This window comes from Thunnus albacares, chromosome 7 (assembly GCF_914725855.1).
Source record: "Thunnus albacares chromosome 7, fThuAlb1.1, whole genome shotgun sequence".
Lineage (NCBI taxonomy): Eukaryota > Metazoa > Chordata > Actinopteri > Scombriformes > Scombridae > Thunnus > Thunnus albacares.
Window position 1 is genome coordinate 8,168,449 of NC_058112.1, and position 26,874 is coordinate 8,195,322.

General features: G+C 41.0%; 3 protein-coding genes and 1 pseudogene across 3 annotated transcripts; 2 read left to right on the forward strand and 2 right to left on the reverse strand.

Annotated features, from left to right (window-relative positions):
• Window positions 1–116: 116 nt before the first annotated feature.
• LOC122985627 lies at window positions 117–2,844 on the reverse strand (annotated as a pseudogene).
• A 348-nt stretch (window positions 2,845–3,192) lies between these two features.
• On the forward strand, window positions 3,193–11,406 carry zgc:56622 (uncharacterized protein LOC326033 homolog). Its single transcript, XM_044356978.1, has 10 exons — window positions 3,193–3,517; window positions 5,996–6,172; window positions 6,433–6,549; window positions 7,355–7,432; window positions 7,677–7,793; window positions 8,424–8,536; window positions 9,196–9,283; window positions 9,364–9,447; window positions 10,937–11,019; window positions 11,098–11,406. The coding sequence occupies exons 1-10, from the start codon at window positions 3,428–3,430 to the stop codon at window positions 11,129–11,131; spliced, it is 981 nt and encodes a 326-aa protein (XP_044212913.1). The 5' UTR covers window positions 3,193–3,427; the 3' UTR covers window positions 11,132–11,406.
• A 32-nt stretch (window positions 11,407–11,438) lies between these two features.
• On the reverse strand, window positions 11,439–26,453 carry klhl36 (kelch-like family member 36). The gene is made up of 9 exons (XM_044356976.1): window positions 25,983–26,453; window positions 25,366–25,449; window positions 23,813–24,007; window positions 23,467–23,589; window positions 20,025–20,246; window positions 19,598–19,903; window positions 17,309–17,536; window positions 17,029–17,186; window positions 11,439–14,247 (listed from the first exon to the last, which is right to left on the reverse strand). Exons 2-9 carry the CDS (start codon window positions 25,423–25,425, stop codon window positions 13,674–13,676), a joined length of 1,866 nt encoding a protein of 621 aa, XP_044212911.1. The 5' UTR covers window positions 25,426–25,449; window positions 25,983–26,453; the 3' UTR covers window positions 11,439–13,673.
• On the forward strand, window positions 14,259–16,865 carry si:dkey-77f5.3 (uncharacterized protein LOC326903 homolog). The gene is made up of 2 exons (XM_044356979.1): window positions 14,259–15,164; window positions 15,264–16,865. Exons 1-2 carry the CDS (start codon window positions 14,950–14,952, stop codon window positions 16,000–16,002), a joined length of 954 nt encoding a protein of 317 aa, XP_044212914.1. The 5' UTR covers window positions 14,259–14,949; the 3' UTR covers window positions 16,003–16,865.
• Window positions 26,454–26,874: the final 421 nt, after the last annotated feature.

A 26,874-nucleotide genomic window follows, 5' to 3' on the forward strand; every position in this document is an offset into this window, starting at 1 on the left:
TGTCTTATTTTCTAAAATGGGACTAAATGTTCCTTTGTACTTAAAAATCTATAATGCCCATTTTAAATTTGTTGTATTAACTTAATTTTAATATAGCCCAAAATCACTAATTGTCCTCAGATGGCTTTACAATCTGTACAACATGACACCCTCTGTCCTTAGATCCTCGGTTTTTATCCTCTATTTTCTACAAGGTATTTGATTCTTATGTAACTTCTGTATGACTGCACACATGAGTTTTGTTGTGCAAATATATCTACTGATACTTCTGGAATTGGACACCAGAACTACATCAGGTCTTAAGGTGGTGGTCGCAACGTGCTGTGGGAACTTGAGTTACCTCTCCAGTCCCTTGCAGAGGCCAGTATCCCTACAGTTGTTCTTACAGAAGGTCCTGGCTGCTCCACGGCTCTGGTTAAGGCGATGGCTTGTTTTGAGGGGCAGGTCTTCTTGGCTCACTCAACTACAGCCCTGATGGATTCTGCAATGGTCTTCAAGACCTGGTCATTGCCTCCATCTGTACCGCCCCTCTCCCAGTGCCTTGGTTCATCAGCTTAGGATGTGCTTGAGGGTTCCACGGTTTGAGCAGAGTGGGCAGGCCAGTGTCTCCGTCTTGCCCCATACGTGTAGGCTTGACGGGCTGGGAAACACATCATAGACCACCTGGACAAGGAACTTGATCCAGTTGGGCTCAGCCTTCCACATCTTGGCCCAGGTCACTCTCTGCTTCATGGTGTTGTCCCATATGGTTCGTGCTCCCTGTTGGCTCATCGTCACCATTCTGCAGGTCCTTTCCTCCTCCACCACTGCTCTCACCTCCTCCTGGACTAGGTGTTGCATCTCCTTCCCTTTGGTGATGTCAATGTGGGAGTCTGGAAAAGATCCCAATCCAGCTCTGCCTTGAGTCACCACTCCCACCAGCCTTTTGTGATGGAGTCGCAACTCTGCCTGCAGAACAGCCTTGGCTCTCCACTTCTTCCCAGTCCTCACCTGATTTCCAACTTTGGCCATCTTTGGATCTCTCAACTCATGGTACAGCAACACCTCCCTGGCCCTTGTCACCTTGAATTCCTCTTCCAAGTATCTGATGGGCAGTTGCAGCTTGTTGCTGTGCCCATTGAGTGTGGTGCTGTTGAGGCTCCTTAGTAGCCCCAGCAATCTTCTGAGGTGACTGCTAACCTTCCTCTCCAATGTCTCCACTGTCGATATTGGCACTTCATACACCAGGAATGGCCACAAGATTCTGGGAAGTATACCATGCTGGTAGAGCCATGCTTTAAATTTCCCTGGTAGTCCAGACTGGTCCACATATTTCAGCCAGCCATTAAACTCTGTGCAGACAGCTTGGATGGATGCAGCATCCCTCAAAGAGCTGTCAAACACCTTGCTGAGGCTTTTTGCTGGCTTTTCTATGATGGTTGGGTTGAACCCGCAACACTGAACCTGACAATGATTATAATGACTGGTGATCCTTGGACTTCTCCTCTGGCACCACCATGAGGTTGAGATTTGTGGTTCAGAATGATATATCTTGACAGCAATAATGCAGGGCCCACCTTTAGGCCCTTATTATTTCCCTTCATGAAGAGATTTAATAGTGAATATTCCCATATTTAATGAAACCAACTGATACACAATGAATATGAGGCTTTCGGGCCTTGGGGTGTGGCGTGCTTAACCAGTTGGTAATCCAGCCTTGAATGTTCCCATTGCAAGAAAACCAAAAGCAAACTATGTTTTGTTTTCTGTTTTTTTTTTTTCAAAACAAAAGCAACAACTATTGTGAGAGTTAACATTTTTATTCATATTTGTGCTGCACAGTAAAATATTATGAATATACTCTCAAGACTTACTCAACAACCCCCATCTAAGTTTAATAAATACAAATGAATTTATTTGAGTTTCATAAATCACAGTGACTTTTATCCTGGTTTTGATCATATTCTGGATATAGTGTTTACATGGAACATGAGAAACCTGGTTATTCATAGCCCTGTTTACACCATTCTAACAGTATCCAGGTTTTCTGATCAACTGTGTGCAGTTGTATCTTGATTTTTAATCATCTCAGCCACTTTGTTCGGAAACCTGGATCAGGTGTTTACATGCAGCAGTATCGTGGTTTCTACTGGAGTACTCCAGGTAGCATATCCAGGTTGCTCATATCTGGGATTTTACATGGACAAAACCAGGATACTACAAAAACCTGATAATAACCAGGATACTTGTGTGCATGTAAACGCAGAGCTGAACTGTCATCAGCCAGCAAAGACAAACCTGGATAAGAACCCAGCAGTCCTTAAAAGACTATTATAAACTAGCCAGGTAGAGTTATACTGAGAAAGACTGATCAGAATTACAAATACCAAATGACCACATTGATCAACTGATGAATATCTGTGTAAAATAGCTACTGAAATACAGATATTGGCAGTTGCTGTGAAATATAGACCCACAGCTTCCACAAAGAGGCTTTATTTGATTTGTGCTTTTGTTGGATGAAATATGCTTGTGAAATTTTTGATTCAGAATTGTAATAATTTCTCAGTATTTATTTATATATTAAAGATTGGAAGATTTTAATCATTGATAAATTATCATTTGATTGTAGTTCAGAAAATGTTCCACTCTTTTAAAAATACAGCATTTGTAATGTAGCTACACAGTACAGTGATGCAACATCACCATCTAATGTTGAACTGGAAATATCACAGCATATTTCAACACAGCCTTTTTCTCTCACAATGTGACCCTGCCTGTGTGTGTGTGTGTGTGTGTGTGTGTGTGTGTGTGTGTGTGTGTGTGTGTGGTATTCCTCACATTGTGGGGACGTAAAGCAGTCATGTTGTAGGGACTTCTCTTCCTTATGGGGACAAAAAGCAAGTCCCCTTAACGTAAATCATTAATTTTAGGGTGAAGACTTGGTTTTAAGTTAAGGTTAGTTTAGAGTTATGTTAGGGTTAGCGTAAGGGTTAGGGTTAGGCATGTGGTGGTTATGGTTAAGGTTAGGATAAGTCTCCAGGAAATTAATGTAAGTCAATGTAATGTACTCTGAGGTGAACTGTGTGTGTGTGTGTGTGTGTGTGTGTGTGTGTGTGTGTATGTGCAGTGCTACCCTTATGAGAAGAGTGACCTTTGCAACATGCTCCTCCTCACTTACTAAGTATACACATAAATACTTGATGGTGGTGAAGTACTTTGTGCTTTGTCCAATTATTAACCATCGGACAGATAAGGCAGAGAGAGGAGAGAGAAAACAGCAAAACGGGAAGAAAAAGAAGAGAGAGAAGGAAAGAAACTCATGAGTTAGAGAAGTAAAGTCAGCAAAGAAAAAGGAAGGACGTTGACTCAGCAGTTGCAGTTCAAGGGGGAAAAAGAGGAAGAGCTCTGACAGTGTGCAAGTTGTTTTTTCTCCTGTCGTGGTTAAATGTACTGCATGGAGGACACACAGGTGGCCAGGACCATAGAGCTGAATGATGGCACACGAATGCCAGTTTTGGGTCTGGGGACATGGAAGGTAGCCTCAACACTCATTCCTTTATCTACTTTTTACTGTACAGAACCCATATTATTCATTTGTTATCTATTTGTTTTCTTTCATACTGTTTAAGAGAAATGTTCTTAATGATTCTTGGCAAATACTGTACATGCATTTTAAGTAAAAGGGGATTTACTGAATGGAGGGAGGCTATGTAAAATACTGGATTCTGATTGGTATATTATTCTTCTTCCTGCAAGTCAAATTGCCAGGAAGTTTTCAGGCAGTACTTCCATTCAGGCTGCATACAGGTCCCGCCTTAAAGGAATAACTTGACAGCCTTTTTTTCTGTTGCCGAGAATTAGATGAGAAAATGTCTGCCACTCTCACGTATGTGCATTAACTATGGAGCTAGAACAAGGACTTGATTGGCTTAGCATGAAGGATAGATACACAATTTTTGTCTTTCTTAAAACAATAGTCAGGAACCCAAATTAACATTGAAATAGGTTTTTCTTGCTGTAATCATTCCTCCTGTTCATACTGACCATTAGAAGATCCCTTCATAATGCACTTACAATGTAAGTGATGGGGGAGAAAAAATCCACAGTCCTCCTCCTGTGCAAAAATGTATTTAAAAGTTTATTTGAAGCTAATATGAAGCTTCAGCCATCCAAATGAATCAAATCAAGTACAGTGTTTCCCCTAGGTTGACTGCCTTGGCCTGGTGGGGGTTGTGCAGAATAAAACTCGGGAGACTCAGCACCCACACATTTCTGTTTTCTATTTCTCTGTTTAGCGTCTGCAGGTTACGTTAACCCATTGTTGCTAACTTTAGAGCGAACCCCCTTCATTTTCCAGCAGTTGGGGAAACAACAGATGTGACTTTTCTTGTTCTTGACATGCTGCATTCACCATTCACCGTTACTTTCCTGCTGCTGGCTCTCTCACATAACCTCTCACATGCCACATGCACAAAATACACATTGCCCTATTCCTTAAAAGGAGCTATACTACCAAGAGTTTCCTAGGCAACGTCACAGAGGTTAAGTCACATTTTGGAACAGCGCTGCACAGAGGCTCCCAAATGCTATTGATTTCCGAATTAATGGATATTTGGCATTATAATTGGCATTGAAAAAATATTTTTTTGACCTGGCGGGGGTTAGGGTTGGCCTGGTGGCCCGCCAGGCCTGTACAATTATAGGGGAAACACTGAAGTAGATATCTTTCAACGTTAGTCTTTTACATTTATGATTAACTCAGACTGCTGAAGCCTCATGTAAGTTAACTTTTAAATGCATTTTTGCACAAAATGACTGTGTGGACACACTGTGGATTTTGGCCCACATCACTTACATTGAAAGCACATTTGAAGGTGATCTTTTAATAGCCAGTATGAACAGGACGAGTGATTACAGTGAGGAAAAACCTCTTTCACTGTTCATATGGACACCTGACTGTTGTTTTAAGACACACTTGAAAAATTGTGAACCTGCCCTTTAACATAAAAATTGGAAGCAGGGAAAACAGTTAGCCTGGCTCAGTACAATTGTCAAAAATACATCTATGAGCACCTCTCATGCTCACTTAATAGCATATTGTATCTTATTTGTTAAACTCAGACACAAACAGATATGTAAAAATGAATTGTGGTTTTAGCAGGAGTTAGGTGCAGCCAGATGCAGTGACTTCCTGTACACCACAACTTGTCATTTTTACATTTCTGTTTCTGTACATATAAAATAAACAGGATGCAGCTGGTTAATTAATGAGCTCTTGGTGTTTGTGTCTTTGGATGATATGCACGCCGTTCTTTTTTGTGTAGTGTTTGATTGCCTTTGTGTGGTGGCAGCAATTTTGTTGTACAGGTAATAAAGCTCATCTTATTCTATTGTACTTTGAATGGTAAATCTTTAGGAGCAGGTCAACATTTTGGAAAATACAATACATAAATATAGAGTATATATACAGTATATATAGTTAGATAAGAGGTTTGATACAACTCTCAATTCATGCCTTAAATATGAAGCTACAGCCTGCAGCTGGTTAGCTTAGCGTTGCATAAAGACTAATCTGTTTCCAGTCTTTATGCTAAATTAAACTAACCATCCTCTGGCTGTAACATCATCTTAAACAAACAAATATGAGAGTGGTATCGATCTTTGCATCTAACTCTCAGCAAGAAAGCAAATAAGTGTATTTCCCAAAATGTCAAACTCTTTTTTTAACTACACTACAGTAGGTTTGAGACATTACAGTAGCTGTAAAATTACCATATTACCATAATTACCAGAAACAGACACATTAGCTAATCTTCACACTGCATTTTGCATAGTGTGCCTCCTCCAGGTCAGACTGGAAAGAAATCCCCCGGAGTATTTTACACAGAACAGGAGGCAGGTTTTGGTACAGCACAAAGAAAAATGCAGCTCTTAATGGTTCTAATAATGGGGAGATGGAGGTAGATATGAAAGTGACTGAAAGGCCCATTTGAAAATGTTGTACTTGTTGCAGTCCTCCCTCCTTCCCCGCACCTCAATCCAGGGTGCAGTAGAGGCTGCCATTGCAGCCGGCTACCGCCACATAGACACCGCCTACAGCTACTGCAACGAGGTGGACATTGGGAAAGCTCTGCGCTCAAAGATGCAGCAGGGCATCATCAGACGAGAGGACATGTTCATTGTCAGTAAGGTGAGTGTAACAGTCCACAGGTGTTGGAGCAGGTTGAGTGTAACCTGAGGAAGGGGAATTACATCTTGTTTTTACAAGGGATACATTAAGCCCATTTTTAAATGTGAATTTAATTCCACATACAAGGAAAAAAACATGTGTCACTCCAATGCCATGCCTGAAAGTCAATAAGATTTTTTAAAATTTGATTCATGAAGAAGAAAGAAAATACTGTTTTATTTTGCTGTTAACCCTTCTGTCCTGCACCTTTTCTTTCATAGCTGTGGGGTACCTTTCATGCCCCAAAAGACATCCCCGTGTGCCTGAACAAGTCCTTGAATGACCTCCAGCTGGACTACCTGGATCTTTACCTTGTGCATTTCCCTGTTGGCCTAAAGGTTGTACACAACACATCCACAATTCTGTGACAGAATTTTAGATTATATTATTAGAAATTTCCCCTTTACCATGCCCAGGGTCAGAGGTCCTTAGCCCAGGCAAGTAGGAATCTTCCTTAGTAAGTCTTTGACTGGAATTGCTATGAAGCTTTTGGGCTGTAATGCCCACTAATGTAATGTCCAGAATAAATTTACTAAAACTGCATAACATGCTTTTGAATCACTAGGGAGCAGTAAGATGCCAAAACAAACTCAAAGAATAGACCTAACACACTGTAGGTTAATCACAATGTCATGTAATGAGTGTCACGTTGACAGACAACAGACTTCACATCCAGCTAACAAAGAGACACTTGGGCATCCCATGGTGTCATGTTTCTCACCACCTAAAAATGTTAAGTTCAGTATAACTTTGTTTTGGTCTGCACCAGCTCTTATAAATATATACACAAATATATAGAAAAATATCTGGATTTATGTGGAGATTAATTGTTGAAAACAGCTGCCTGCTGCTGTTGGAAATTGGGTCAATGAGACTGGTGATACTGAACCAAACATTAAATGTGCTGTAAAACATTTCATATATTTATAAAGTTTATGAGGAGGCCAGAGAACCAGAACAATGAGCTAAAAGAGGCTAAAAGAAAACTGTGGCAGTGTTGATTCTCAGTGCAACCCTTATATGTTACTTTTGCGAAATATCCTTGAAAGGGGGGAGCTATTATAAACATTCAATAAAGTCACATATATTTGTATGTTTACCTACAAGCACTTGTTTGACTGTTACCTTTGAATGTCTCCCTAGAAAATGGGTGATGAGCTTTTCCCAGAGAAGGATGGGGAGACACTGACCTCTGACATAGACTATGTAGATGTATGGAGGGTAAGAACACATGTACTCTCTCTGTCTGTATGTGCACTGGGGTGTGTCTACTTGCTTTTTCCTCAGTTTAAGATCTGAATAGTTCTGACATAACTGTCCCACCTGCAGGCCCCAACTATAAATTAAAATGTTCAAACACAGCAATAACAATGACAAAAAGGAATGGAAATGATTTTCTCAGTTGAATGTAATAAGCCTTTTAAACTGAATGGTAAAGATGTGTTCACTGCTGTTCTGTTTGCAGGGGATGGAAGCCCTGCAAGCCTCAGGGAAGGTGAAGAGCATTGGTGTGTCCAACTTCAACATCCTGCAGCTGGAGAGACTTCTTGCTCTGTGCACGGTCCCCCCTGCTGTCAATCAGGTTCTGCATATTTACCATAGCTCCTTTATTGACATTATCAGGAGAAAGTCTAACAGTCTGTTCATTCAAAACTCTTATTACCATATATCATTGTTACATATCCTGTTACTTTTATTTATTGTGCCAGTAAAGAGTGAGTGGTCTGACCTCAGAAGGGTTGTCCCATGGAGCGAACACTGAACAAGATTTTTTCTTGCCTTTGTTATACAATAGAAAGTAAGAATGGGGAACAGTGGAGGCACTCTACTTGGGCGTTGGATTTAGAATCAGTTCCTGTGCAGGGCTGAAATGTAGTTCCAGGAACTACATACAGCTCCTATTGTGGAAAAGGGAATTCATGTATCATGAACGTAGCATTGTGCAGCAGCATCATGTGATGTTGCTGCATGACATGTTCATGTAATGTAATTATGTGATGTAATAACATTATGTCATATAGTGGTGCAACTACCATCTCACTAGTCGCAGGTTATGCTTTTATTTCTATTGTCTTTTGGAAAGAACTTTGTGGAAGTAAATGCTGGTCCTGCTCAGCAGCTGACATTGCATCCAAGTTCAGAAATGTACCAAAATATGTTTAGATTAGCGTCCTTATGTGTTCACATTTTGCTTTGTGTTGATCATCTATAGGTGGAGCTACATCCCTACCTGGTACAGACAGAGCTCATAGAGTTCTGTAAATCCAAGAACATCGCCCTGACCGCCTTCAGCCCCTTTGGCTCACCTGAAAGACCCCCACAGCTGTAAGACACACAGCATCACTCATACACGCCACTGAGTCAGATTGGTGATTCAAAAGGAATCAAATTTTAGGTATCTGCATCTGGATACTCCTGCTGATGTTACAATCTTAGGTGTGTCAATTAAAAACTGAGGGGAAACACACACCTAATCTAGCTCGCTCACAGGCATCAAAAAAGAATGGGAAAGCATACTTATAACTCTGATGCATTTATTTCAACAAATGAAGGTCAACATTTCAGCAAACTGCCTTCTTCAGATTAAAATACAGCAGTCACCTGACTGTTAAATATAAGCATTAGTGTAGGCTGCAGTTTTCCCTCTGCTCTTTCATTTCCAAATTGTGATTGTGCACACCCAATAAAAACCTCCCTGCCTCTCGCTCTGCAGAGAAACTGCTTTGACTCAACTTTAGAAACCTCAAACTCCTTATGGGTCAGTTCTGCAGGTTTAACTTTTTAAGTTCCAAAGACAACTTTCTTATTGATTTAGTCTGGTTTTGTGAGGTTAGGGGGCCAGCAGATCTCACAACACCTCACTTCATTTTTATGCTTTAGTTGTTACAAGCTTGAGGAGTGTTGGCTTTGTTCCCTTTTTGGTTGTTGTTTTTATTTATTTATTTATTTATTGGTTCTTCAAACTTCTATGTTGCCTGTCTTAGGCTCATTGGAGACACTGATCCACATAAGCTCCTGGAGGACCCAGTCATAGCAGAAATAGCCAGGAAGCACAGACGTAGCCCTGCACAGGTCAGCACGAGTGTGTGTGTACTGTATATGTGTATGTGCATGTGTGTATTCCTTTGTTGGTAAGAGTGTTATTTTCCCAGGTATTGCTGAGGTACCATGTGCAGCAGGGTATTGTCGTCATCCCCAAGAGTGACAAGCCTCATCACATCCTTGAAAACACAAAGGTACTGTAGAAACTCTTACCCCTCTCTATTCTTTATCTCCTCGCTCTCTGGCTCTCTGCTGACTCCTACTTTTCTTTGATTAAGGTATAACAACTCAGTACAAGTGAAATAAAACAAAGACACACTAATAAAATAAGATAAAACGAGTGAAATAAACGAACAAAACAGATGAAATATATTAGAAATAAAAAGTAAAACATAGGGGTGACATTCATAAAAGGCCTCGATTTTAAGAAATGATTTAAAAGCTGTTACTGATTACAGCAGGTCTCAGATCTTCGGGTGGTGGGGGTGGGGGGTAGTTCCTGAGCTGAGCGGTCCTGACTGCAAAAGCCTGGTCACCTTTAGTCTTAAGTCATGACTTAGGAATAGCCACAGGAGCCCTGCCTGAAGATCTGAAGCTGTACTCTGGCTCACAGGAGAGGAACACCTCAGCAATACAAGTAGAAGCCAGCACATGAAGTGCTCAGTAATGTGAACAGCAAAGTCTTTAAATCAGTTCTAAAACTTAAATCTGCAATAATTATATCAACCTGAAATTATACATTAACATAGTCTCCTGTAAGCAAGAATGTGTTTTTTCTGTGAAAGGAGCAAAGTCCTGGAACTCGCTACCTGATCACTTGAAATTCTCTACAAACTTCATTACTTTTAAGAGATTTCAGCAACAGACCTGTACATGTCTAGTATTCTGTAGCTATGTTGCTACTACATGTGTATTTTATTGTAACTTGATGAACTCACTTTACCCTCTTTTTACCTCACTGTTTTAATATCACTGCAAATTGCAAACTTGCAAATTAGCATCTGCTATAAACACTATGATACTTACATTGCATAGCTGTCTTCTGTTTGTCCATGTACATTGTATCTGTCCTATCAAATAAACTACAAATAAACATAATAATAATTTGACTGTTGTTTTAAGACAGACAGAAAAACTTGTGAACCTGTCCTTTAAGTTGGATGACTGTCAGATAAATCATTGGCTCCACTGGTCTGAGGCAACACTTAAGCATACAGGAAACTGCAAGTATTGTTTCACAAAGTAGAGAATGTATAATCAAGCAAGTTATCTTGTGTGATGTGGTTCAGTGAGGCAGTTTTATTTAGTAGTTTGATGAAGGTTTACATAAAATTAAGTACAGCAAGAATCATCGTGCAGCAGACTATTATGGGGTGACTCACCTGAGGTACTTATAATAACCCTGGAATTGGGACATTGAAAAGTTTTCTGTTTCCACTTTAAATGTTAGCATGGTGCATTAACGAACTACTGAGGGCAGATTTTGCCTCTTAATAGTTAAGTTGACCAAATGGACAATTTTCCCAACCAAACATGATGCATTTCTCCTTGAAAAGGTTGGTTTCACAGTTGTACTGCAGGAGTAAAACACTACTGTATAATATTTCTACTGTTTGAAATATTCAAGTGTCAGTAGGAAACCCTCTTGTCAAAATCTGCCCATGCTTTTGTTATTATGTGTAGATCTTTGACTTCAGTCTGACTGAAGAGGACATGAGAGCACTGAGAGGATTGGACCGGGGGTGGAGGGGCTGCTTAATCGAAGAGTAAGTCAACACACAGACATAGTAGCCGTAGCTTCAGCAAAGTGCCTTTTTCTAATTGCTGTTTGTTCTGCTTCTCAGCCTCAAGTCTCATCCCTACTACCCCTTTGTATGATGCTGCCTGGAGAGCGGAGACTAAAGACAGCATGTGATGTAATTAATCGATGACTTGTTTACCAAATAATGATAAACTGTGAAAGTGAAGACAAATCTGAAGATGGTTCAGTTTCCCAATGTCAATGTGATGAATGTGGCCAAATAATACCAGAGCATCGATAAGCTCTTTTATATTTCACCGTAATTTCTACATTTTCTAATGTTCTCTTGTGATGGAATAAAACTTTAATACAATAATAAAATAAAATAGAATAAAATTATACAATCACTGGATTCATTTTGTTTAAATGCAATTTCACAAGACTTACAAATGCACAGCCCAGTAAATCATTTTGAAACATATTTTATTATGATATACAATATTGAGCACATTATAATTTCATTACATACACACTGTGCTATATGTGTGTTAAGGTAGTATTGCTGGGTTTACCATGAAAAAGCACTAACAATTTTTCTGTGAGACTTTGTGCTTTGTTGTGTAACATGGACTACAGACCAGGCTTTAAAGTCTGCAGCTCTATCAGAATACTTAACAAATAAGATAACATATAGACAGTAATGCACATTAATGCAGCTCTGTATTCCAGAAGCAGTGGATACATTGTATTACTTTATTAGACAATGTCAATTCCTCTTCTATTAGTCCTGTAAGGCAGTCTGACCCTGGAGCTCTGATGAATGATGAATTGACAGGACAACATTAACTTTTTGGGAATGTAACCCACCAAGCTGCTCACCTTACCCAATATATTATTATGTATATATAATAATATTGACAAGAGGAGCACTGTATAGTGCTAATGCTCCAGCGTACAGTGTTAGTAGTTCTTGCAGATGTTCTGCCACTGAAACATTTTAAAATGTTATTTCTTTCTTGCCTTTTCCAATCCCCTAAACAAGGCCTCTGCATTGATCTTGCACCACTCTTTGAAATATCACCTGAGCACCCGCAAAGCTCTGCAACTGTGTAACTGCAGCTGGCGTTAAAACCTAGGGTGTGACTACTAAAATATGAAACATCATAGTCGGTGTTTGCACCCATTGTGCATGACTTTTTGATAATTGGCTCCTGGTTTGAACAAAATGATATTATTTTGTTAAGGGAACACAATCTGCTACTCAAGGTACTAGGGATGCAGTGACCGATTTCACAATTAACCTCGTTTTAAAATGTCATGGTTTTGTAACCGCAAAGGCTGAGCTACACTGAGTGTTTCTGTTCTCACTCTACAAAAGGGACATTATGGTACATTATTATTCAATGAACAATGGTTATACTGTGAGGTAAATTAAAATTAGACATTGCGTTAAAAAAAATGTCTATAGGCACAACCAGCAGACTGCAGGCGGCAGAATTCTTGGTCAAGTGTGTGTCTTTTGCTCCCTCTTCAAAACAAAACATGCTCAAGTGATTTTATCCATCTGCAGTATTGCGAAATAAATTAATGCATGATAATCGTGAAACTGTGATTTTTCCTCAGACTATAATCGTACCATCAAAATCTATAATCGTTGCATCCCTAGTAGGTACTACTGTATTAAACTATTAAATTGTGCTAACAGGGCAGGTACTGTAATCAAGTAACATTAAACATAGTGAAATATTGTGACAATAGTGCGACTCTGTGTCAGTCCCTGACCCGGGAAGAGCAGCAAGTGAGCCAACTGTCAGTCACAGCAGTCAATCAACACCCACACGGCAGAAATCAAAGTTACTTTAAGTCTTCAAATCTTATTAAAAAAGCAATAATTTCCCAAATGGCCACCAGCACACTTATTAGACGGCCTGAATTTAGCAATTGAGACCATAATGACTCAAATATATTCACAGTATTTCTAAAGAGAAGTTGAGGCTTTTAGAATGGAAGTCAATTGGAGCGTCTCGCTTTAAGGTATTTCTACATTGGCTTCGGCCTCAATTGTGGTAGTGGCTGCTTGGTCTGCTATAGCAAATAAGTAAAACAAACATCACAATATATGCTGGTTATACTGTGGTAACACGACATGGTAGTGAACTCAGTTTTTATATTTAAACGGCTCAAATATGATCACAAGTGTACAAAGGAATCTGCCAGGTTTGCCTGATTTTAAGCCAAACATCCTGTGACTTTCCACTCTGCTTGCTGTAGATTTGCCCACAGTGCAGAGGGCACTGTCGTAAATTTATTTAATAAGGTACTCATCAATGGTTGCAAACAGTGTGCACAGCCACAGAGGAGATGAGGCGGAGATTGGCAATGAGACTGCTGGTTAGCTTAGCTTAGCTTAGCATAAAGACATGAAACAGGAGGCAGCTAGCTTGGCTCTGTCCAACAGTTGGTCCAAGGTCCAAAGTGCTTGACTATTTCTCTGCAAGTGCCAGCTGCCTCTCCTGGCCAAGAAATAGTCCAACACATAACCCCTCCCCACTCATGTAGGGGACATAAAATGTTTCACTCCTTTTACAGATTTTGTATCAGAGCAGTCTGTGACTGTTTTTCAGCAAAAAGTCAGGCCTTGTACTTTTAGACAAAGAGAAAAGTCCTTCATTGCTCATGCTACGTGGGGTCTGATCTTCTTTTCACCCTGTGTCCTATTTTCTTCCTCTCTGGAGAGGGTGATGATGGTGAGGGCTTCACAAGGCACACACATGCCGAAGCCCCCGCGATGCGTTTCGGGAAATCAGGCCCTCTGCTCCATGAGCCTTTGTCAGGGTCGTACACCTGAGTGGCTCTGGAGAATGCCATGCTCTCCCAGCTGTAGCCACCCAGCACGTAGATCCTCCCCGCCCAAACCGCAAGCCCCGCCTCACTGTTGGGCAGCAGCAGTGGCGCCACCCGGGTCCACTGGCTGCTGCGTGGGTCGTAGGACTCCACCTGCAGGATGTCAAAGCGCTCAGTGGTGTCCTCGTGGTCGTCGCTGCCCCCAATGGCGTAGATGAGGTGGTTGAGGGAGGCCATGCAGTGCCAGCCCCGAGCCAGAGACATAGCTTGGCACTCAACCCACATATCGACGTCCCGTGACGGATCATAACTCAGGACTTCTCTGCGGTATGGTCCGATCTGATAGTCATGACCACCTGAGATGTAGACCACACCACGGTGGACCGTCCCTGCATGACCGTAAGTAAACCTAAAAAAGACAGATTTAAACACCTTTTAAAGCTGAAGATAAATACAACAACCACAAAGAACATTAAGAAACAGAAAGCTGGCAAAACTTTCATCTGGTTAAAATATAGAATTAAAAACAACCAAGATCTAAAAAGTGTGTAGTTAAAATGTGGCTTAAAACTGGATAAAAAGTCTTCTTTCATAAATTTAGTGTAAATGGTGGAACAGATGTCCACATATATCTGTTTGGTAGAAGGCAAGAAGCTTACTTTACACTGTGTCCCTGCTTCCTTAATTTGTGTGGTAATGCAGCCAATCACACATCTCTGTTTTTATTTAAATGTAGGAAAATGGGTCTTGATGTGTCTACGGTATCTCACTCAAAACTGAACACAACTGGCGATAACAGAGCTGACTACAGAGTATTTAAGGGACTATCATTTCTGAGGCAGGTCATCATTCATAACGATCTATCCTACAAAGCAGTGAAAAGAACTGTGTGCGTGCATGTTTCACTGACCATTTACAAAACAATGCTCATGCTAATGGTGTTTGGGCACCACATTAGCAGTAGTTTAGGCTGTTAAGTGCAAACAAAAAGATGCACTCTAATGCTAATGGTGTTTGGGCTCTACAGTTGCACAGTGTGATATTCAGAGAAGCATTATCCAATGGCAAAAGTTGGTTGGAACACACCCACTTGTGTGTACTATAAGTGTGCATGAAGCAGCCCCTGCAATCGCAATGCTCAGCAGAGATGACGCACATCAACAGAGAGAACTCCCAACAGATTCGTGTCATGCGGGCCAATGGAAAATCATCACAGGAGATCCAGCAACATTTTGCAAGCCTGGGCATTAAAGTTTCACTGAGAACTGTGAGATATCACTTCAAGGAGAGACAACCCCGCCGCTGCTGTCCGAGGAAACTGCACCAGTAAGCAGCCAAAAGAATCATTTGTACATTTGTTGATGAAATTTGTTGTTGTATATACAGAAAGTTTGTCATTGTCTACTGTTTCCCTGACTTCAACAGTAATATCCTGACTGCTATTGATGAGATGACAAAGGCCAGCGATGAGATGAGCGTTGATGATGTACAGCAGAAAATTGAAGCGGATTTTGGTGTTCAGCTGAGCCTGACCAGTATACGCAGAGTCCGCAGAAAACTTGGAAAGACCAACCTCTGCCCGGTGATAAGAGACCACAACACAGATGCAAGACTTAAGCAAGCTCTTGAGTGGCTGGAGTCTGGGGAGACGTGGCATGATGTTCTTTTTACAGGCAAAACGATGGTAGCAGTGAAGAGCAAACATCCCATAAATCTCCATGTCTGGGGAATGATTTCACGACACGGTGCAGGTCCTATGGTCATTTTTGAGGGAGTCATGGACAGACAATATTTTGAGAACACCATCATCAAAGAAGCTGCAGCACCATACATTAGGAGACATTTTGGGTCAAATCATCGCTTCTTCCAGGACAATGATCCAAAGCACACCGCTGCTGCAGCTTGCATCATGTCGGAGGGAATAAACTGGGTGAGGACTCCACCAGCGTCACCAGATTTGAACCCTATCGAGCTTGTTTGGCAGTCAATGAAAGACTTCATCCGAAAAGAGGCAAAGCCAGGCACAAAGCTTGAGCTCGCCCGAGCCATAGAGGTCTTTTGGGGGAAAAAACTGACTCGAGATTTGTGTAATGAAGTTATTACAGGCTTAGCAACAGTACTGACACTGGTTGTTGAGAACAAAGGAGGGCATAGTGGAAAATGAACACATTTCTGACAATACCAACACACACACTTATGCCCACAAGTGATGGTGTTGCCATTCAAATGATAGTGTGTTGTTCGTTGTTATTTTTCTTTGATTTGTTTATGTTTTTTATTAAATCACTTATCCTAATGGACTTCACACATTACAGAAGAGTATAGAATAGATCAAATCTTCCTTATTTGACTTGTTTCATAGTTGTTATTCTATTTCTACTGTGCATGTGAAATAAACACATTACTTTGTTTTTTACAAACCATTCCTCTGTTTTATTCTCTCACAAACAAAAATAATGCATCTTTTTGTCCAGGTTGGCTCGCTATTCAAATGGGTATCACCTTCATTCAAATCAGATGAGCTACTTGAATTGGAGGGACAGAGGTGAAAATGTGTGTAACAGCTGGCTATTCAGCATTAATGACTTGCCTAAACAGATGCAGACACGAACCCACTGAAGTAAAATTTCACAAATTGTGTGTTTAGAGAATGGAGAACACATGTCTGAAGAATGTCTGAGTTAAAGCTTGTACTTTTTTTATAGCTGCTATATTATTATTCTATTTGATTCTTGTCCTGCAGTAATTAAAAGCATGGTGTATGTACAAACAAAAACAACAACATATAGCTGATAGGCTTATTAATGTTCAAAGGTAAACTTATTACAAATCAGATTAGTGTTTTGAAGGTGATACATCAGTCATAAAAATACTATAAGAAGCATGAATTATTCAACAATATGTGATTTAGCTTTGGCAATAATGTAACTTTAATGTTTGTTGTTGCTGAATACCCCGCCCTGTTTGCCAGTTAGTTGCTAATTTTATCTGTATGCTGTTTATTGCTGGGCAGGTAGCGTACAGTGGGTCTGTACGCTACCTACCATGCTTTAAAGCTCTGTAGAGCTTAAGGGGTCAATTAGTGTTAATTATCCGTGGGTTAATCACTATGAGTGGCACCAGGACACTCGATGAAGGTGGCAGAAATGATGCCACAAAACACCAGTGGTAACTGGTGTTCCTACTGTACCTGGGCAGTCCTGCAACATAGGACCAGCAGTCCTCAGCGGGGCAGTAAACCTCCACAGAGGACAAAGCTCCAGTGTCATTCCTGCCACCCACGGCAATCAGGCACTCTCCCACCGCTCCCAGGTAAAAATCCACCCGTCGCTGGTTCATTGGAGCACCCTGGAAGAACATCACACTGTCACTGTTTCTGAGCTAGTTAGTAGCTGCAAAAAGGCAAAATACCCTGCCTTTGTAAACAGAAAGTATCTGATTTAGGAGGAACTGGCTCTTTGGTACAGTACCCTGGTCCACTGGTTGTGACGGGGGTCATATCTGTATAGCAGGTTACAAGCAGCGTCTCCGCCATTATCCCTGGACGAGCTGCCGCCAGCAGCGAAGATGAAGCCGCCCAGAACTGCCAGGCAGTGGTGGCTCCGCTGGGCTGGCAGCTCAGTTTCCACCTCCCAGCTGCCTGTTTCACTGTCCAGCCCGCAAACATTAGCACTCAGCTCCTCTCCACGTTCTGATACCTGAAGAAGTAAAGACAGGTTACAGGAATATAATGAGTTTCTGTTCCAGCTAACAGATGGTTCACAGGAGCTCAGTTGTAGAATTGCTGCTTTAGCTGAGTTAGTTTTTTAAAGTGTTTGTTGTAACTTGTGTCAGTTGTGGTCATTAAAAATCTAAGTCACGTCTCAAGCCATTCAAGACAAATCCTAAGTAAAATAGCAAGTCTCAAGTTTTTAAGGACGAGTCCAAGTCAAATCACAACTCTTACAATAGCAATAGTCAAATAAAGTTTCAACATTCAAGTCAACAAGTTTAAGTCAGTTCAGAAGTACTTTAATATCCAGTCGAACGTCTTTCAATGGTAAGTTACATGTCTTACGGTAGCATGTGACATCTCTTACAATATTCTCAAGTCTTTATGGACAAGTCCAAGTCAAGTCACTCGTCTCAAAATCAAAGGTGTGAAGTCAAGCATCAAGTCTCAGGTCTTTATTTTTGCGACTTAATTTTGACTTGAATCCAAGTCTCAAGTCTACAGCTCTACTATCAACTTTAATTTCCTAATGTATTCAGTATGTTATTCACTATTTTTCACAAATTTAACAAAATGCTGATTTTTTTCTATAGAAGTGAGCATTTAATATAAACTAAATACTGTAAATGGCTACATCAGATTTGATATCTCTAAACATTAAGGGCCCTATTTTAACAATCTAAAGCGCCCGGTCTGAAGCACATGGTGCAATTGCATATAGGGTGTGTCCAAATCCACTTTTGCTATTTTAACAGCGGAAAAATGGTCAATGCACCAGGCGCATGGTTCAAAGGGGTTGTCCGTAGTGTCCTAATTAATCATGGGTGTGTTTTCGGTGTAACATGCAATAAACCAATCACAGTGTCATCTCCCATTCCCTTTAAGAGCCAGGTGCGCTTGCGCAGCTTGGTGGATTGCTATTATGATGGCGCATTTGCTTCTCTGCAGAGGAAACAGATCTGCTCATGCACAAAGTGAAAGCGCACGATCCATAACGAGCACACTGGCCCCTGCTGCTCCTGGACCCTCCCATGGTCAGCCACAGACCACCAGTTTAAGGTCCTGTTCATTAATTTGTTGCAAATTTATCTTTGGTTTTTGAAAAGGTTTATTTTTCTAATTTGGTTTCATTAAAATCGTTTCGTTCAGTCATGGAGTAACAGGTCAAATCAGTGGGGTTTTAATTGCTGAAAGTATGGAAACCTGATCACTGTACTCTCAAAAATGTTTAAGAATATTTGTTAAATATTGTTCAAAAATTAAATCATTAATTTTAATCATGTAAAGAATCATCAACACAGTTATCAGGACTTGATCAGCTCTCCAAGGTTCTGATCCGGCTGCTGGCAGCAGCTAGAAGCTGTGCAGATTTCCTTCTTTAGTTTAATCATTGTTTTCACCTCATTTATTTCCTCATGTGTTCCTCATGTCATCATGTACTGATGTAGCAGGAAAGTCGATCTGTGTCTGATCCGTTGTTGTCCGCCTGTTTACATACCTATCTGTATTGCCATGATTTGGTCAAATAATTAAACAATTTAATCCATCATTACTGCGATTAGTTAATTCTGATAAATATTATGACTAAGACATGTAATTTTTAAAATATATTAATATACACAATAATAATCTTTCACATTGTAATCCTCTTATTTGTTACCTTTTGCATGTTTGTGCTGCTGCGCGTCCTGTGTGTGTAACAAGCAGATGTTGTGCCTCTGTAGGCGCACATTATTGTCCTGAAATGCACCATTGACTTCAGACCAGGTTTTTGTTGGCCAATAGCACAATCGCTCTCTGCTGCCTAAAGATAGCAATGCGCCAACAATGCGCCTGACCACACCTTACTTTTACACCAACACACCCATGAGTGCTCTGATGGGCACAAGTGCCTTTGCTATTTTAACAATACGGGCGCTGGACAGGAAAATGACAACTGCGTCGGTCTTAAAATAGCAAAGACACTTGCGCTGCGCTTAGCGACGCTCTGTGCCGGGTGTAAGATAGGGCCCTTAGTCATCATCATCATCAAAATGATCCAGTGTACCTCTCCTCCAATCAGCAGCAGCCGTTCTACTCCTCCCCTCAGCGTGGTGCGTCCAGTTTGCAGGAGCGGCTGGGCGCTGGGGGTGGCATGGTACTCCAACGCTTCCTCCACGAGGGCCTCGCAGCCAGCCTCCTCTGGCAGCAGGGCCCGCACTGCCGGCAGCACCCGGCCCACCAGGTCCCCGACTGGCATCAGGGGGAAGCGGATGTGGGAGAGAAGCTGTCTGGAGTGGGATGTCCGCTCAGGAGTCTGGCTGAGCCACTGCAGGGCAGCCTGGAGCAGCGCCTGCTCGCTATCGTGCTGGACCTGATGATGATGAGAGGAGCTCAGAGATTGCTTACCATGGTTTCTCATCATCTTACGAGATAGTTTCAATGATCAAGAATAAGCTTTCCATCTGAACATATAAACAACCTTCTGTACTTACCTGGCCACTGGAGAGGTAGGAGGTGAGCTTATGTAAAGGCATGTTGCAAAGGAAGTCGGGGGTGAAAGAGAGCGTGGAGAACCGTGTGAGGATGAAGTGGTCGATGAAGGTGTCGAGTCGCTCCAGACTGTAGAGCAGAGCCAGCTCCTGCAGGTACAGGTAGTTGTCCTCACTCACCTCCCGCTCCAAGTACTGGCAGCAGAAATCCACCACTCGCCACACCTGAACCACAGCATTATTGTCATGACAGCAACGTGTTAGACATACCATTCTGATTAAACAGAAATCAGAAATAGTTTTTTATGGACACTATAACAAAGTAGTGGTAACCAGCTGCATCTTTACAGACCATAAAAATAGTCAGAAGTGATATAAAGATAAGGCTGGTATTTGGATTAGCATATACAGTATACATACAACACTACATAGAAAACTTCTATATCTGTAAGCTGAGCTCCGCATTTTAGCATCTTTCAGCTCATTGTTTTGGTTTTACGGTCTTCAACTTTACAGTTTCATTTTGATAAATCCACTCTACACGACCTGCCCAGCACCAAATAGCAGACAGACACAGTTAGCGACTAGCTGGTGAACATAGTGGAGCATTTACCAGCAAAAGAACCAGATATTTTTTTTCTCAGGAGTTAGTAAATAGGAGAGGGAATATTGGACTTACATTTGTCAGGTGGACACAAACACAACTCCACTCTGTGTCTGCTGAATGTGTAAATAGGCAACTACTAATATCTTCACCATGAAAACTTTATAAGGTGATAATAAGTCAACATGGTGTTACCAGCTTGTTTGCTTCCCCCAGTGGTCAAAAAAGTTACTCTAAAGAGTTATTTAACACTAAATCCACTTATTTCAGTATGTAAATGCGCAAATGTAAAGTCACTTTATTATACTATCAATTGATAAGCGATTCTGATTCTAAAGATGTTCTTGAACCGATTTGTATCGGTAAGGATTGATATCTGGGCAGATCTGGGCATATTTTAATGGATCATACTCTCTAAAATAAACTTGATCAAAATCCAGTCCTTTCCTCGAGACAATTGTTTTTGGAGCCAAGGAAGAACGATGAAAAGTCAGCACTCAGCTTCAACAGATAATGTTAAAACTACAAACCAAGCCAGAAATCTTGGTCTCAGACCTGAATTTCAACAGCCACATTAAGACAATTACAAAGTCAGCCAACTATCACCTAAAGAATATATCAAGGATTAAAGGACTTATGTCTCAGCAGGATTTGGAAAAACCTGTCTATGCATTTATCTTCAGTAGACTCGACTACTGTAACAGTGTCTTTACAGGTCTCCCTAAAAAAATCAATCAGACAGCTGCAGCTCGAGTCCTCACTAAGACCAAGAAAGTGGATCATATCACTCCAGCTCTCAGATCTTTACACTGGCTTCCTGTCTGTCAAAGAATTGATTTTAAAGTACTGCTGTTGGTTTATAAAGCAGTGAATAGATTAGGGCCAAAATACATCTCTGATCTGCTGCTACGTTATGAACCATCTAGACCTCTCAGGTCATCTGGAACAGGTCTGCTTTCTGTCCCCAGAGTAAAATCTAAACATGGAGAAGCAGTGTTCAGTTTTTATGCTCCACATATCTGGAACAAACTCCCAAAAAACTGCAGGTCTGCTGCAACTCTCAGTTCTTTTTTTAAATCACAGCTGAACACTTTTCTGTTTGCTGCTGCCTTTGATTAAACCAAATTTGAGGGTTAATATTTTACATTGCACTGTAACTTTTATTCTCCTGTTTTATCTGTTATTCTTTTTTAGCTTCTTTATTTCCAAATTTAACTCTTTTTAACTGTATTTAAATGTCTTTTTGCTTGTGTTGCTTTTATATTCTGTCTTGATGCCTTTTATGTGCTATGTAAAGCACTTTGAATTGCCTTGTTGTTGAAATGTGCTTTACAAATAAACTTGCCATGCCTTGCCTCCTTAGAGGGTCTTTTAGTACAACCAAATGCTAAACAAAACTTTTTTAGGTGACCAAAATGTTACAATTAACTTTCATGAACTGAAAGCACACTGAAATAGCAACAGCTACGGCTACGTCTATACTCTGTGAATCTGGGACCATGGTTACGTAACCTAACCAACAATGTCACTGTGGTAGCGCCTGTTATTCCAAGCAGCCATGCCCTTAATTATGAATAACTTTAAGCCTTAATAAAATTTAAACAGGTGAGTTATATAAAAATTCACACCCCATACAGTTGTCATGATTGGTGAAATTAGCTTTAGTGACCAAAACTGTTTTTGGTAAGTTGGGCATTTTAACATGGGGGTCTATGAGGACTTGCTTTTGGCGCCAGCCTCAAGTGGCCATTCAGGGTTAGGGTTAGGGTTAGGTAACTGCAGTTTTTGGCACTTCCATGTTGGCTTCATTTTTCAGCTCCAGAGGTTGCCACATGGTTAAAACAACAACAAATAGTGGTGGCAGAAAGTCATATCAGCTGACAGCCCAATTAAACATTGCTGTTGTCAGTTTCAGTGCTTTCTGCAGCTGTGTCTGAACTACAAAGATCATTTGTAAGGGAGGACCCTTCAATCTGTAACACCAGAAACACTGTCCTCTCACGATTGGTGGTGAGCCAAATTTAGAAGGCTGCACCTGTAAATTCCATATGTCAGATATATATTTAATCATAATTTAAAGAGTCTAAAGTATTAAATCAGACTTGTTATCAGCATATACACAATATTAAAGTTGCAATACACGACATTCAGCCACTAGATGTCGCACTAGAGCACCAACATCTCAGACCAAAACAAACGTGTGTTGTTCACTCAATAAAGTTGGAAAAAAAAAAAAAGAAAGTCGACAACTCACAAAACTAAGATCAAACTGTCAAACTAGGCAGTGCTGATCAAATGTGGATCAGGATTCTGTTAGTGCATTGCACTTGCCTCAAATGTTTTCAGAAACATATTTTAGTGTACTGTTTAGCTGTAGTTTGAGAAAGTCTGTGACCCGGCTGCCATCTTGGTAACAGACATGGAGGACACGGGGGAACTCACATGCACTACTGTGCACACGCAGCTGGTGTGGCTACCAAAACAAAGAACAGAGAAGCTCGGATAACAACACACACAGAGGGAGTGTGACTTCATCCACTGCTCACTGTCAGCACATAGTTGTTTGCTGACATCCAGTGAGGCTCAGTTTCATTTATTGGACTTTTAAAGGACCTGGATCAGGATTGGGGCCCTAAAACCTGACTGGCATCTCTAGCCACAAAGTCAAGGGAGATGATAGAGGGATGCTGGAGCTGAGGGGGGTTGAGAGTGTCAGTGTCAGGCAAGGGAAGGAGATGTGCATCAAGTTTTGAATGTATGTTTTGAATATGCAAAGGGGGCATGTTCAAGCAATTCACATTGCTCTTAAACAATGTGAAATGACCCTGAACAGTCTGTTACCTGTAGCAGGTGGGCAGCTTCCAGGACATAATCAATATTTCCTCCATCCAAGGGCAGCTCTCCGCTGTACAGGAAGTCCACTACAGCCTTCAGACCAATGTAGGACATTCCAACCAGCTCCACCTGCAGACAGGAAGAGGACAGTGGGTGTCATTAAAGAGGCTGAAGTATGATAGTATACTTCATCTAACTAACATTTATCACATGAACACAGACACAGAGAAAGCAAGAGAACTGCATTTATTAGAATAATAATAAAGGGACAGCAGGTGGACAAACAAAACAATGGCTCAAATGGTCTACATTTCCTGTCTGAAAACACCTTGCATCATCCCCAGTACAGTACCTCTGCCTGGCGTTCCTCCCTCATGCCCAGAGTGAACATAGCATGGAAGTATGGGCTGGAGACGGCCAGCAGGGCTCGGTGAGCAGGGACCCGCTGGTCGTCTGCCACCAGCATCACATCACAGAACTGGCCGTGCTGTCGCTGGGCATTGAGGCCCTGCAACACCTCCGTACCTTGATCGGCCCAGCGGAACACCTGCCAACACAGTTTGTGTAAGTTTGTGGAAGGTCCTCTGAGACAGATTTTTTTAACCACAAATTTGCTTTGGAAGTGTGACAAGTTCTCATTATATCTTATCTAACTCTTTCTGTATTTCTAAAATGATGTGTCATAATTGAAGCAGCAGCAGTCTCCTTTTCATAATTAACTTGTTTTAACTGGGACAACAGGGTGACAGTTGTCCCACTTTTAGCATCCCAAAGTGCTCATATACACAATCCAAAAAAGTTAAAAACACCCACACTTAAAGCCACTTTCAGTACAATTTGCAAATGTTTGACTTTCACCTGAAATGTCATTGTAATTCACTGTCAGACTCATGATGGACAGTTTTTTAAAAAAGGATCAAAATTGATGCATCAGAACCAGATATATTGTCTTTTTTCACTCTTCTTACTTGTCAAATCCTAGTGCCTACATTACCCACAATGCAACTTGACTGCCAAAAGTTTGGTTGAAAATTCAGGTGTGTTATGCTCATGCAGCAACCTCCAGGAGGAATTTTTATATAACCCAGCCGTTCAAATTTTATTAAGGCTTAAAGTTATGCATGATTAAGGGTGTGGCTGCTTTGAGTGACAGGTGCTACGATGGCAACAACATTGGTTTGGTAACATAACCATGCCTTAACCCCAGATTCACAGAGTAAAGGCGTAGCTGTAGCTGTTGCTATTTCATTGTGTTTTCGGTTTATGAAAGTTAACTGTAACATTTTGATTGCCTAAAAAAGTCTTATTCAGCATTTGGTTGTACAAAAAGCTTTTCAAGTTTTTCACTAGCAAAAATGTGCATTAGCATTATCACAGTTAACCATAGATTATAAATGCGCCGTGCTGACCAAGCTAGCGGCTAGCCGTATAGGTGCTGCTGGCTGAAAATTGATACTAGTATTACTGCTATCATTAATACTACTTAGAGCAGACTATTTTGTGACTATCTGTTAAAGGCTGTTCATTGAAATGCTGGTGTCTTAATGGGACTAAACTGTTATGTTGGACACAATTTATTATTCCAAGCAGAGTATTTTTATATATCCTAAAAAATGTGTGGAGGGGATCAACAGCTAACAAAACAGTCACAGCATGTACTACGTACTGCACTTCACAATTAGGACGTAACATGCAGAGATCATAAAAGTTAAGATTGATCCTAATAGTTCCATGTTCATTAATACTAAATTCTTGTGATGAAACTGTCCTGCCTCAGCAAAAGTCACTGAATGTCCTCCCTGAAGGTTTACTGCCAGATGACCTCGCTAACATGAATGTGGTGCAGCCTTTTTTATTAATTTAACATGTGAGTGTCAGTGTGTCATCACACACACACACACTGACCTTGGAAGATTCACTGATCCGCTGGGGCCGACACACACGGCTCGGTTTGCCATTGTCCATTATGTCCACTTAGGCTGGCATCATCTAAAAGACACACAGATACACATTACTCCCTACTAGAAGTCAGGACCTGGAAAGCTGCATGACATTTAACTTTCCTCATCTTCTATCCCTGTGAAGACACTCTAACACAGTGGTTCTCAACCTTTTTGGTGTCAAGGACCCCCAAACTGATACACATCAGGCCGCGATGTAGTCTCAGGGATCCCCATCTGAAAAGATTTAGTTATTCCATAACTGTTTATACTGTAGATTGGCGGATTGACAGTGAAGAGTGTGAAACCTATGAACAGAATATACATTCTTATACATTCTCTGACTGGGCTAACTTCTAGTCAATGAAATAATAGGGAAATTAAAATATTCCCCATTTTTCTGGGGACCTCCTAGAACTCCATCGAGGACCCCAGAGGGTCCCCGGACCCCAGGTTGAAACCGCTGCTCTAACACACACACACACACACACACACACACACACACACACACACACACACACACACACACACACACACACAGTCAATGACAAGCTGCTAAGTTTTGAAACTCTGGTTTCTTACATTAGACGTGTGGTGGATCAGAAGGCGTCTGGTTACACTGTGATACCGTCAACAGCATCTCTTGTTGCCACAGCTCAGCACAGGAAGGAAAAGCAGCTGCACTTTTTGGAGGAAACGTCCGAAATGCGACACTTTTCAACGACGACACAAGCCGGACTGCTCCCTGAAAGCTTCTCTTTTAACACATTCTCTTCCTGCAGACACTTATTCAAGTAAAAACACAGTTTCCTACACCACAGAGCTGCTCAATGTAGCATAGTGTCAGCTAGCAAGAATAAACAAAAAGACTTCCGGTTAAGGTTTTCGAAATAAACTCCTCTGTGTTATGACTCCGGAAAAAACAGCGCAAAATTCAAGAATGTAAGGAGGGAGCGAGATTAATAAAAACTAATATAATACAATATCACAAACCAGAAAGCCATATAACCCATTTCTTGTAAATTGAGAAAATAATTTTAAGAAGTTTGGACTTTTTTCAGTTGAAGAATTATTACAAATCGTTGGCATATCTCTCAATATTTTGATGATTGTAAATTAATTATCTGAAAATAGCTACTGGAAGAGTAACCAATGGTCTCTCAAAAATAAAGTTGTGAACACTCAGACTCTTAAAACTTCGTCACCCCCTCATTTTTGCAATTTTATTTTGACGTCATAAACCTGTTAACCGGATGTATACTCGTTTTTAACATCATGTCCTGGTTCGAGCACGTAAGTGTCAAAAGCAAGACAAAGTAGTTTAACTGGGCAGTACAATTACAGGCTGTAAACAAACCCAACTGTCCTATCAGCATGGCAAAGCAGTTTAAAGCTTAAGTGGCAAAATCTTAGACGATTGCATCCCTGAAATCATCACCTTCAGCTACTGCCCGCGGGGCAAAGGTACAGAGTC